General features: G+C 36.7%; 1 protein-coding gene across 2 annotated transcripts in view; it reads right to left on the reverse strand.

Moving 5' to 3' along the window:
* Positions 1-13732, reverse strand: part of MED13L (mediator complex subunit 13 like) — a 281427-nt gene that overhangs the window by 122679 nt on the left and 145016 nt on the right. For both annotated transcript variants that reach the window (XM_018061210.1, XM_018061209.1), the window contains exon 4: positions 1998-2081. In XM_018061210.1, coding sequence (XP_017916699.1) covers positions 1998-2081 — 84 coding nt within the window. The remainder of the gene's footprint in view (positions 1-1997; positions 2082-13732) is intronic.

Genomic DNA, 13732 nt, shown 5'->3' on the forward strand with positions numbered 1-13732 from the left:
TCTTCTAATCCTAAATGACCTCCTCTACAGCCCTACCCCATCCACCCAAAATGACTTAAGCACTGAGATCCTATTCAACATCCGACAGGATACTCTATTCTCCACTCAGAGAACGAGAGTGAAAAAGTCATTACCCCTAATAAAGTTTTATTATACCATATGCCAAGTTTTTTAATAGAATCTTTGCTTTAAAATGTTTTCTAATCGTTAACACCTTCCAAAATAGCTTTTTAAAAGTATCAATATTTCTACAGGAAAAGCTGCACAAGATTCAACCACAACTATAAAGTCTTGAAAATAATAAAATAATTTACACTGCTCAGAAATCAATAGTCTCCCAGGTATACAAAATCAAATATCCAAACATACTACATGCATTATTTACATCTGGTTTGCTAAAATGAGTACCTGAATAAAGTGTAAAGATATACAAGCTATTTTTTATATTAAAATAGTAATTGCTACTCCTTCAACCACTCCTGTTTCTACATTTAGCTACAATAGCTACTTCTATTTCTACATTTCCTCTTCATCCACAAATTCCTCACAAATCATCACACAAATATCTGTTCCTTTTGGTCAAAACTTTCAGGACTGGCTCAGTTAATTCATGAGACCAGTTGTGGGAATGCACACTGAGCACGGAGAGGCGCGCTAAGGATGGCAAGGGAGAGCCCTGCACTAAACCAAGACCATGCATCACCATCCAGACTCCCCACAACAAAAGCCCAAACTTTAACCAGCAGGAAAGTTAAGTCCTCTGTAAATTTAAAGAAAATGCTAAGATGAATTATGTCCATGAAGCATTCATCAGCTAGATGAAATCAGTAAAAATAAAAGGAAAAAAAAGTTCCTCTCCATCATTCAAAGCATCTGTAAACAGAATCACATCCAGGCACATTAGTAACTTTTTCCTAAAAATCATTTTCCTTTTTCAGGCAAACTTTGATACCCACAATACCTACTACCTACTTAAACACAATTTTTAATAAATACTAAGCGTACTAAAAGGGGGGAAATATTTCAAGGAAGTTAATGATGATTTGGCAAAAAGAAAAAGAAAAGTCAGTCCCTAATTTATCTGATTTGAAAAATCCCAATTTTCATAAATTAGGTTTAGTTAATAAGGAGATTCCACAACAATTTAAATCAAAGCTTTATGACATACAGATTGGAGAGAAGGCTGGTATTATCGGAAGATGAGGCAGAGTAACCAACTGAAATTCTGGCCAACTAACCAAACAACTGAACCTTCCACAAAAGGCTTCAAGAGCTCCTATCTACAGCCACTAGCTGGTACCCTTAGCTTAGGACAACTTCACAAATAGTAAAATAGAATCAAGACTGTGTCCTTGGTTCTACAAAAATGAAATAATCACCAACTTCCAATTAAATTCACAATGTGTTCAAACGAAAGTGAGATAAATATTAGATTTTGATGGTTTTGGATTTTGATTCTGGCTTGACTGATCTAAAATTCGATGTTTGTTTAGCATCAAAGACTGCCTTTAAAGCCTTGGATATGATAAGTGATGGTTAAACGTTTAGGACTGTTTAGATAAGTAATACCCAGTCCTGGTCTGGCAACTATCAAGGATGTGTTGACCAACTTTTAAGGGCATCAAACAATTCTATAAAAACTGTCACCATTTGAATTCACTTGACTGTTGATGTAGTTATGCCACAGAACACTTTAAGGAATAAAGATAAATTAGAATAATGAGAATAACAAAATAGAGTAATTCAATTCCAAAGAGTGTGACTATAAGGAACTCAGACATGGGTTACCAATAATTTTTTAGCCGAATTTAATATTCCACAAAAACTCAGTAATAGAGTATTTAATAAAATGTGATCCAGGAATCTGTTTCAAACATCTAAACTATTAACATTATTGGAAAGTAAATAAAAGCTGGTTCCTCCACTCATCTCTTCTCCAAAGATAGGTGCAGTCAAGCAAAAGAAACCAAAAGACCCAAAGCAATGCACAGACTCACCTTTTGTTGACTGGCTTTTCATCTTTTTCATAGGGTCGGACAAACCATTTCCCAATCCTAACGAAGTTCTTATCCATTAGGCACCTACAATAATTATATCAAGAATACAGTTTCAATAACAAATTAGCAAGTCACTGAATCAATAATCAGATAAGATCCACCACTGAAAATAAAACCATCACCAATTAAATTGGCAAAATGTTTTCTCATCACTTAAAATTTTTACACTATACTAAACTGAAAGAACTTTCTTCTGACTTTGGGCAGACTTTCATTATATATTATTCTTACACATTTTTAAAAAAAAGAATTAGTTGAAAATTCCTGAAGCACTTTACACTTCTGAATTACTTCAAATCCAATCACACCTCTGTGTGACTTTAATTCTTCTGTGATCAAGAATGTTGGGAATATATACAGCATTTCTTATGAATACCTCAGAAAAACTCTTCCAAGTGTCTGATGCCGTTTTTTGCAAGTTTTAATGCTGGACTTGCTTGGTGTGTGGCAGTCAATTCTTTAGCAGGGATTTTGGTAACAAAAACATACCAGAGCCTCTTCAACTAGGTACTTTCCTTTTGTAGATATGGTAAAGCACTTCATTATGGCTTTGCCAAAAAAAAAAAAAAAAAGCCAAACTGAGGAACTGCAGTCATTTCTTCACTAATGAATATTTGCTTTCTTCTTATCTAAACTGTGTCCTGCTTCAGTTTTCACACTACTTTATGTACATTATTTTCCAATGTTAAGTCACAGGGTACTCCTTCTCAAGACATGTTAATGGCAGCTGAACTCAAGTGATATAATACCAAAAACGCATTCAATTCAACTGAAGTGACAACAATACAGATAGCTATGACCAAGTTCACTGGAATACAGGCAGATGACAACTATACCATAACTGCCACCCAGTCAATTGTGAGCTGCCATCATTTGTAAAGAATATCCCTGATTTTGAAAATATAAAAATGTGGGACAGACTGTGCATTTTGAAATTGATGAAATATAGTAATCTCTAACACTAGTCAATGAAATGACACATATTTTGTAAGAAAACCTGTCAGAAAGGTAGATGTAATTCTTCTATACAAGGTTTTACCCACCAGCCAAAGAACTGCACAGCAATTCTTTATTGAATATTCAGGCAATTCTGCACGTGGCTTTTGCCTCTGTAATTCCCACTCCATCAAGGAGGATGGACACAATTCAAGCCTTTACCCAACTCACTACAAATTAGATGCCTTAGTAAATGGCAATAGTTTCTGTTGGCCACAATGTAACTCCCTGTGGGCAGAGCCAATTTAAAAGTGTTGCATCAAAAAGCCACTGGCTTCAACTAGCTTTATTTTGAAAACTATTTCTACAACAAACTTCCTTATTTACAATGAAAAAAAAAATCATTTCAAAGTAACCAGACTGTTCTCCTAAGATTATAAATAAACTTGCTTTAGGATTAAAGACCAAATGACTCCATTAAAGTTAGAATAGAAAATACGGAAAACCCATAAGCTGAAAGTGCTCATGAAGCAAAACTGAAAAATAAAATTAAGTTTATTCTCTAGTTAAGAGACTTAATTGCATTTTTTAGGTAGATGACATACATGCTGTCACATTCCTACAATTCTTAACTCATTTTCACAATCCAAGTTTATCTTGTAATTGATTAATGTTTCTTTATTCTCCAAAAGCTATTACTAAATTGAAGGTATATCTTAAAATCAATAATGAATGAAAGCAATAGGACATGTACAGAATCACACCAAACATTAAACACTGTCTTCTACTGACACTCATCTTCACTTACTAAATACCACTTTTAAATAATGTATTCATTAGCTCATAAATCTTAAAGGTCAGAATTCAAAAAACCCATTTTGTTCAATAACAGAGAAAACATGAATTTACAGTTTATGGAAAGAAGAAACTCCAAGGCTTTTGACAGTATAACATCTCTCATTAAAGAGAACAACATGTAGTCTGTTTCAAAACCCTTGCCCTTCTAGGAAGCAAAAGCAACAAATTCTATTCACAATTTTCATTCCAGCACAAATAAAGGACTGGAGTGGAGGAGCAGCAATGCACAGCCAAGGACAAAGGCAAAAGGCAAAAAGCTAATGAAAATGCTGAGGGTCTACTCTGTGCTAATACATCTCCTGGAGTTTCCACTACAGATCATATTTCTTTGTCAGGCAATGTCAACAAAAGGTTATTACCACTAATACACAAAACAGCCATGGAAACGACTGCACCTTCAATCCAAAAACATCTGGTTCCAAAGCAGAGTCATAAATGACTTCTGTGATTTTTCAACCAATAACCAGTGTCTACGTGATCAGTGATTTCCCTCACACTCAAAGGAAAACATGAGAATGCACAATTGCACTGGATGAAGCCGTGTTTTTAATACTGTTCTGGATGTGTGACTGCCCGCCTGCCCACCTGCCTGCCTGCTGCATAAGGGAGCTATCACAAGTAACCCTGTCACCAGTGATGTGACAGAAAGTTAGCAATCACCAAGTACCTCAGAGAAGGCCGGGGCCAAATGAGTGAAGATGCTGAATGTGCTCCCTCTCTATCCTCTGACCCCCAACTCAGCAGAGAAGTACAAACTGTTAGATGTGGAGATGGGTAAAGACGAAGGCAAAGTTTCTTTCTAGTCAATAAATAGGTTAAAAGAACTCAGCAACTATCATTATTAATTTTTATACTCCACAATCTCTTAAATCTCCACTATGGCTGATCCAAAAAACAAACTTTCTCTCTCTCACATACACATACACAGTGATACACATAAATTCTTCAAGACTAAGCAGTACAGAAAGTATTTCCATCTTGTGCTTTTAAGCTATGGGAAGAACTGTGAGAAGACATGTGGCTCGGCTAAGAAAGACAGTTCTGCCACCTGATTGATACCTGGAACTATGCTGGCTCAGTAGCAGATAATATATTGAGATACTAATAAGTCCTTGCTTCGCCATCATTTTCGGGTCATGATTCATGTAATATGCTTTGTATATTTGGGGTCATGATATGAATATGCTTTATGTTCTGCTTGAAAGTAATAGGTGCTCAATAAGTATCTCAGAAATGAATGCTATATGCCAAGTATTTTCCTATTCACAGTGTAATATTGAAACTCCTCTTGTTTGTAACTACTAATCAGGGGCAACCTCACATTGTTATTTGAATTTTCTTGTGTGTATATGTTTGGGGCAAATATATATATATATATACATATATATATATTTCATTTCCTTATAGCCCATCACAACTCTCTCCAGACTAAAATCAATAGTGGATACTCAATATGTGGAAAATTAGACAGGTGTTAAAAAATGTTTAGGAATACTGGCACTACTACTCATATGCTTTAATTATACCTGAAGAACAAAATTAAGCAAATCTTTTTTGTTTTTAAGAGAGATAATGTTGTGCTATGCTCAGCTGTGTTTGACTCTTTACAACCCCATGGACTGTAGCCCATCAGGCTTCTCTGTCCAAGGGATTTCCCAGGCAAGAATACTGGACAGGGTTGCCATTTCCTCCTCCAGGGGATCTTCCCAACCCAGGGATCAAACCCTTGTCTACTGTGTCTCCTGCATTGGCAGGCAGATTCTTTACCACTGCACCATCTGGGATATCCCAAAGAGATAACGCTAAGATATAAAAACTAAAGTATATCAGAAATACAATTCTCTTTTTGAGAGACAAAGTTTATATTTAAGTTGACAAATATATAAGCCTAGAGATATACCTCATCTGCCAAAAATTGCTTTAAATCAACGTTACAAACAGTGCTAAGAATTTCTATCAGTTAACCCTGGCTATCCACTCAGTAATCCCACTCATTATTATTGAGATTTTAAAAATTACCTTACTACTAAAATACGACAAAATTCTGTAAAGTAGTACAACAGTATCTTAAAAGATCACAATGTGATTTCAGATTTATAAAATGTTCTGTAAGTAATATTCTAGGTAAGTATTTCTTTTTGGAAATAATTCCAAGTCCCCTATTACCTCCCTTTAATCACTATTTCAAGAAGAAAAGAAACAGGAGCCAAAAAATAAAAAAGAAATCCAGTTGTGTGTTTGTGTACACATGATTCTGCATCATGCCAAATGGTTCTAAATAATTAACTTAATTGACTATAAGCACAACCTGACTCTGAAGTTGGAAAGCCCCAATCTCAAATCCCAAAACCACGGGCAGACAGATCACAAGAGCCACAGCAGTAACCACAGCATAAATCAGCAACCCATTTCCCAGGTAGGATAGTTGGGAGGTTTAGAAGGGAGCCAACACTGGCTGCGGCTCCTTCTGAGCCCTCATATTCCATAGGTACTATAGCTTTCCTAGATATAAAAGTCCAAGGATAGCGTTCCTCCACCACATCCTCAACTGAACTGCCCCTTTGTGCAATCATCTACTTACAGGGCTGTTGAGACAGACTAAATTTTATGTAACTTCATATTTCACCAGCATCAGTCTTCACCTCAGCAGCCCAATCTATATCAAACATGTATGCAAAGAAGTGTTTTCCCAAGAAACTGCAGTGCTCCTAATTTCCAACTAAATAAAAGAAACCCCATTTTTGTGACTCCATAGACTGTAACCTGCCAGGTTCCTCCGTCCATGAGATTTCCCAGGCACGAATACTGGATGGGTACCTATTCCCTTCTCCAGGGGAGTTTCCCGACCCAGGGATCAAACCCAGATCTCCTGCACTGCAGGTGGATTCTTAACCATCCGAGCCCACAGGGAAGCCCAATTTAAGGTTAAAGAAACCTTTTTCAACGGATCCCTTCTATCTTTAGTACTTCGGGTTCCTACTGTGCCCGAGTGGATGCTGTCTCCTCCAACCAAGTAATCCCTATTATTTCCATCCTCTCCAAAATCTCTGTAAGGCTAAGGCCTTTTGTAGGACTGGCCTAACCTGAAACGCCCATTCTACAATAGTTTCGAACATTTAGTGTCTGATTCCACTCTCTAACCACACAAATAATAGTAATACATTTAAATTTAAAATTTAAAGTCTCAATCCTTTCCCAGCCCTAAAAATAGTAATAACTGCCCCTTAGGTCTAAAGCCTCATCTTTCTACTTCTTCTAAAGAACTGTATACTGTAGCAATTCAATAAAATGAGAGTTTATTAATTCGTCATTTCCTGCTCTTATTACATTACCCCAGAACCCTCAAGGCTGCAGTGTTACATCACCATTTCTTCAACTAAGGCTGTACTACTCACTATCCTCTACTGAATATATTTATCATTTTGAAATATATTTATCATTTTGAACTACCACATCCAAGGACCTTGCTCATCTGCCCTCTGATAATCACCTCTATTGGATCACCCTATTCAATACCATAGGGTATTGAAAGCTACTAATTTACAAATGCAATGTTATTGTTATCATATAATTCCAATCCTCTCCATGTTATTTTTAATGTACTTTTCCAAATTGAGTATCTTCACTTAAAATACCAACTCTTGGCAAACTTAGAATCTCCAGACTAAAGGCAATTTTACAGCTGTGTTATAAACTTCCATGGGGGGAATATGACAACAATCCATTAAAAAAGCAGCATCAATGGATGACTCGGAAGAGCCATTGTGTTTTACAAAAATCAAATACCCACAGATTAAAGTCTCTCTAAGTAAGCATGGGGGCTTCCCAGGTGGCTCAGTGGCAAAGAATCCTCCTACCAATGCAGGAGACTCAGCTTTGATCCCTTAGTCGGGAAGATCCTCTGGAGAAGGAAATGGCAACCCACTCCAGTATTCTTGCCTGGACAGAGAAGCATGGTGGGCTGCAGTCCATGGGATCGAAAAAGAGTCTGACATGGCTTAGTGACTAAACACCACCAAGAAGTAAGCATGGACTGGACAGAGCACAATAGCATCGAAAAACCCATGTAATCTTCCATTGTGTGCAAACCAATGATCTGCATTTTAGAGGGGGGAGGACGAGGGGAGTGGGGGAGAAAGAGGGGAGAAAAACAAACAAAAAAAAACCCTTTCCATCAAAATCAGCTGTTTAATTCTAAAAGCTTAAGAAAATTAAAATTGAAGTATACTACCACATATACCCACACATAATTGCAATTTGACAGCATTATGGCAGGCATTTTAAGCATTTCTTCAAAGCTACAAAAGCAAGATTTTCCTAAGTCCCATATATGGTGCAAATTACTGAGGCAATAATAAAAACTCTGGGTGATATGAACTACACACATTTCCTGAATTTGTTTTAAAAGCTTTTCAATCAAATGTTTCACTTCATTTAAACAGTTACATGGGAAGGTATGGTGCATTATGGAAACTATACAAATTATAAGAGCAACAGCCATTATATCTGGAATATTAAAAGTGCCAAATGAAGAAATCTCTGAAAAAAGACTACAAGTTTTTGTTTTCCAAAATTTATTCACAGCTAAAGTACTGTAGTACTTTTCTATTAATGAGGAGTGTGAGACAACCTAAGTCTAAAATACAAAGTGTAACCTTTGACAAGTTCATTAGAAATACATACAGAAACCCATACAAAACTGCAAAGACTGATTAAGAAGTTTGAAATACAGCATTACTAAAAGAGAGCGAGCAGGCCCAAAAAAGGGGAGGTACAGTGGAGTCAAGTCAAAATGGCAGAGATTTTATAGGAATAAAAGAAATTAACGGTATTTTATTATTCTAGTCATTTTGCCAAAAGGGATAACTGAACATTAAAGAAAACAAAAGCACACTTTCTCAGAAAGGAGGAGAAATAACAATGATTGTATGATATAAAACTTAGAAGGCCTACATACTTTCAGATACTGAAATTGACTCAGAAATCACAGGTGAAGAAAATACCAAAAGAAGCCAACATGGTCAAAGGTTTTAAAAACAGGTACACATACACCAATAGTAGTGTTTCAGAAATGTATCTGGTTTTAGTAATATAACTAGCCTCTGTTTGGAGGATAATTCTTAGAGAAGAGCTTAATTAAGAGACATGGTAGACTGTATCCTTTTCCCAGTATGTGCTAGCCCTTTCTTTCCACTGACATCAAGCTTGGCCATGGGACTTTGGCACCTCTCAGTGATGGATAATACTTTCTCACTCACTGACTTTAAGCTTGGTGGTAAATGTCCTAGTCAATGAAATATAAGCAGAAATGCCATATACCACTTCTGAACAGATGCTTCAATGGGCTATTACGTATTTTGCCATTGCTCTTTGCTCTTTACCAGGAGTCTTTGACAAGGGGTGCCCCAACCGTAAAATTCCTGCCTGGAGGGAAGAGGATACAGAGAAGTGCTGCAGTAAACGATACAATGGACAAGAGCGTGAGGAAAAAATGAACTGCCACTGTCAGAAGTCAGTAAGGGCTTTCGGATGTTTTGTTACTGCAGTATAACTGAGTCTAACCTGATTGACTGAAGTTGTTGTTGCTGTTCAGTTACTGAGCTGTGTCTGACTCCTTGCAACCCCATGGACTGTAGCACACCAGGCTTCCCTGTCTTTCACCATCTCCTAGAGTTTTGCTCAGACTGACTAGAGAGAATCTGGTCAATTTCTAATCTTCATGAAACACCCATGAAGTCTTAAATTAGGCCAGTAGCAATAAAAAATGAAGAGAATTAGACTGACTAGAGGAAAACCTAAATGGCTGAAGGAAAGGGGTGAGGATATATATAGTAAAAATATATAAGGATATAGAGTAAAGAACCACAAGCAAGGAAAAATAAATAACTCAGTGTGTACACGCTAAATTGCTTCAGTCATGTCTGACTCTGCAACCCTATGGAATGTAGCCTGCTAGGCTTCTCTGCCCATGGAATTCTCCAGGCAAGAATACTAGAGTGGGTTTCCATGCCCTCCTCCACGGGATCTTCCCGACTCGGGGGTCGAACCTGTGTCTCCTGTGATTCCTGCATCACAGGCAGATTCTTTACTGAGCCACCAGGGAAGCTCCAAATTAACTCAGGACACCAAGCTGGTGAACAGGCCACTACACAGAAGTTGGACTGATGAATTATATACAACCCCCAATGAACAGAATCAAGATAAAGAAAAGAAAATTACAGGGATACAGATTTCTACTCAGCATAAGAAACTTTGTAACAGTGAGTACTCAGAAGATAAAAAGAACTCCCTTAGGAAGCGAGGCTCACATAATCAGAAGTACTCAAGGAAAGGACAGATGACCACATTAACAAGCATATTACAGGTTGGAATTCCAGAACTAGCTGGGTAAACAGACTATTAATGTTGTGTCCAACTGTAGCAACAGTAACATCAATACTTTTGTTAACTAATATTAATAGCAGTTAACCATTTATTGAGCTCTTTTAACAAGAAAGTTACTGTGCTGAGGAAATCAGCCCTTCACCCTTTTATAGGTAAGGAATAGGAATTCAGGTGACTTAAATCGTCTGCCCATGTCATATATAATTGGCAAAGCCAAGACCCAAAATATCTCTTGCCTCTGAAGACAGGCAAGAGATGGACTTTGAGAAATGGGTGCCACTGGAAAGACATAAAATTTCAGATATGTTAGCTCCTGTCTGACACCTTGATGGAAAATGCTCTACAGTAAGCAACAGTGAGGTGGGGTTTTTTTTTCTGTTTCTGTCTTTTTTACAGATACAGATGACACAGGCCAGATATATACAACATACTGTATGCAAATAGTGAAAAGTTATGGGAGAAATGAGTAAATGAACAATTTACTCAAGAGTAAATGAAAAATATTTGAAGTCAAATTACCTTAGAATTTAAAATCTAAGGAGTTCCCTGGTGGTCTAGTGCTTAGGATTTAGTACTTTCACTCTTGTGGCCTGGATTCAATCCCTGGTAGGATAAATGAGATCTCATAGACTGTGCAGCACAGCCCAACAAATCAAAGAAAAAATTAAGAAAATCTCTACACAGTATTAAAATTAAATGTTTTAATTTTAAGTATTTTAAAATTTAATTTTAAGTATTAAAATTAAGAAAATCTCTATGCAGTATCACTATAGTATTATCTAAGCACAGGAACAAGGAATGAACTGATGTTGCTCTATGTGAAGTTTACAATGGGACCTTAATTTCTGTAATGAAATTATGTTTTATGCATCAATGCAGTGACCCTTCATTCTGTACACACTAGCAACCATAAAGAAAATCAATTTATATGACTACTGCTAAGCTGTGAGAGCTTCTCAAAATAGTTAATGGAATTACTTTTTAATTAAACAGTTTTGTATGCTAAAAATTAAGAGAAGAAATAAATTGTAGGAGTTCTGTTAAAATTCAAACTGGGAAGCGAAAATATGGTTCAGGAAGCATGACTACCCTTCAAGGATACATTCTTTGATGATGCATTTCAATAATCTCAGTTTTGGCTTTCATGCTAGAAACTCTAAATATACTCAACCTGGGAAACAAGTCAATCTTATCTCAACAGAAATGGACAGACAATCTCATCAAACCAGAAAGTCAATCTTATCTAAATAGAAATGGAGCCCTGGTGGTCTAGTGGCTAGGACTCCATGTTCCCAGTGCAGGGGGCCAGGGTTCAACCCAGATGCAGCAACTAAAGAGTTCTGCATGCCTGCTGCAAAGACTTGGCACAGTCGAAGAAACAACTTAAAAAAAAAAAAGACGTAACAGAAGATTGTTCAGAATAAGATAGTAAACTGTATTTTAACAAATTTAGGTTGTAAAGAGATAAGTAAGTTACAGCAAGTGGTCTAAGCTATGAAAAGAACAAAAGGGCAAGTATGTATTGGCCAACCTAGCTTCTGTTGACAACGAATAAAGACAGCTAAAAACAACCATGCAAAATGCTTCCCCGTCTCGTGAGTAGGGTGATTTTCATTTACAGAGCACAGTAAAATTTTGATGAAAAGAGAACATTATTTTAAAGGACAAAAAACTATTACAAATTTTCAAAAGAATCTCAACTCTTCCATTCTAATAGTAGGAAGGGAGCCAAACAGCATAATTATTCATTATTTGCTCTAAGAAACACTGTTTTCTTTGCTTCAAAATAAACTTATATTAGGATCCAAATCAAAATATGCCAAATAATACTTTATGGGGAAAAGGAATTAATAATTATTGAAAACAGGTCAAGTATTAAGTGGAAGGCATCATATACTTTATCTAACAAAAAGTCAAAATGCACAGTTCAGTTCGGTCACTCAGTTGTGTCCGACTCTTTGAGACCCCATGAACTGCAGCACGCAATTCTTTGCATGCAACTCTTTGCGACCCCATGAATTCAGCACATGGCTTCCCTGTCCATCACCAACTCCCGGAGTTCACTCAGACTCACATCCATTGAGTCGGGGATGCCATCCAGGCATCTCATCCTCTGTTGTCCCCTTCTCCTCCTGCCCTCAATCCCTCCCAGCATCAGAGTCTTTTCCAATGAGTCAACTCTTCACATGAGGTGGCCAAAGTACTGGAGTTTCATCCTCTATTTAATTTAAAGGGCATTAACTAAGACTTAAGAGAGGTCAAGGCAACTGTCCAAGTAACAGACCCTGAAACCAAACCAAGATCTAACCCAAAGTTCTTCAGAACTCAAGCTTTATTACATGTCATACTGCATATGACACAGTTAACTTTCTTATAAAATAAGGAAGTTATTTCAAACTGACCTAGACAACATTTTCTAAGCAGTTATATTATAGCACTATTACCCTAGATAATAGCTGGGATAAACAACAAAGGTACTAAAACGCCCTTTCAGTTCTGATCACCTAAAAGAACTATATATAAACTCAGGGGAAGAAATACAAAGTTTTTCCCATAAAAATTCTTAAATAGCCCATTCTTTCTCTTCTCTCTTTCCCCTTAAAACACCATCCAAAGCCTGGGACATACTCTTACGCGGAAGTAAGGAGGTTCTCAAACAATGATGAGGACAGGTCAAAAAACCACAGGAGCTATCATGAAGGGACTTCCCCCAGCCAAATCCAGAAGAACTTACACATCAAATTAAATGATAGTAATAAACTATAATTCACTGAATAACCAGGAACCCCTTTTTTCCAAAATTATAAAGATAAAAAAGATTAAGTGAGGCGAATAAATACATACATCTATGGAAGAAATTGAAAACCTTTTCCTTACAAAAGAATGCCAACTAAATAAAAACAGAAGGAATGGTACATTTGAAAATTAACATCACAGTCACATAGTAATAAATGATATACAAGAACCACCAACAGAAGCTTAAACAAGTGATTTAGATTTTGATAACAAATAGGAACATTACACAATTGTATTTGATCACACGAAATGCTGGGATGGATGACTCTCAAGCTGGAATCAAGACTGCCTGGATAAATATCAACAACTTCAGATATGCACATGATACCATTTTAATAGCAGAAAGTTAAGAGAAACTAAAGAGCCTCTTGATGGAAGGTGAAATAGGAGAGTGAAAAAGATGGCTTAAAACTCAAGATTAAAAAACAAAGATCATGGAATCTGGTCCTATCACTTCATGGCAAACGGATAGGGAAAAAGAGGAAACAGGGTCAGATTTCATTTTCTTGGGCTCAGAAATCACTGCAGGCACAATGACTGCAGCCACGAAATTAAAAGACTCTTATTCCTTGGAAGAATAGCTAAGACAAACCTAGACAGTGTGTTAAAAAGCAGAGACATCATTTTGCCGACAAAGATCTGAATAGCCCAAGCTGTGGTTTTTCCAGTAGTCATGTATGGATATGAGAGCTGGACCATAA

The sequence above is a fragment of the Capra hircus genome, chromosome 17 (genome assembly GCF_001704415.2).
Source record: "Capra hircus breed San Clemente chromosome 17, ASM170441v1, whole genome shotgun sequence".
NCBI classification, from domain to species: domain Eukaryota; kingdom Metazoa; phylum Chordata; class Mammalia; order Artiodactyla; family Bovidae; genus Capra; species Capra hircus.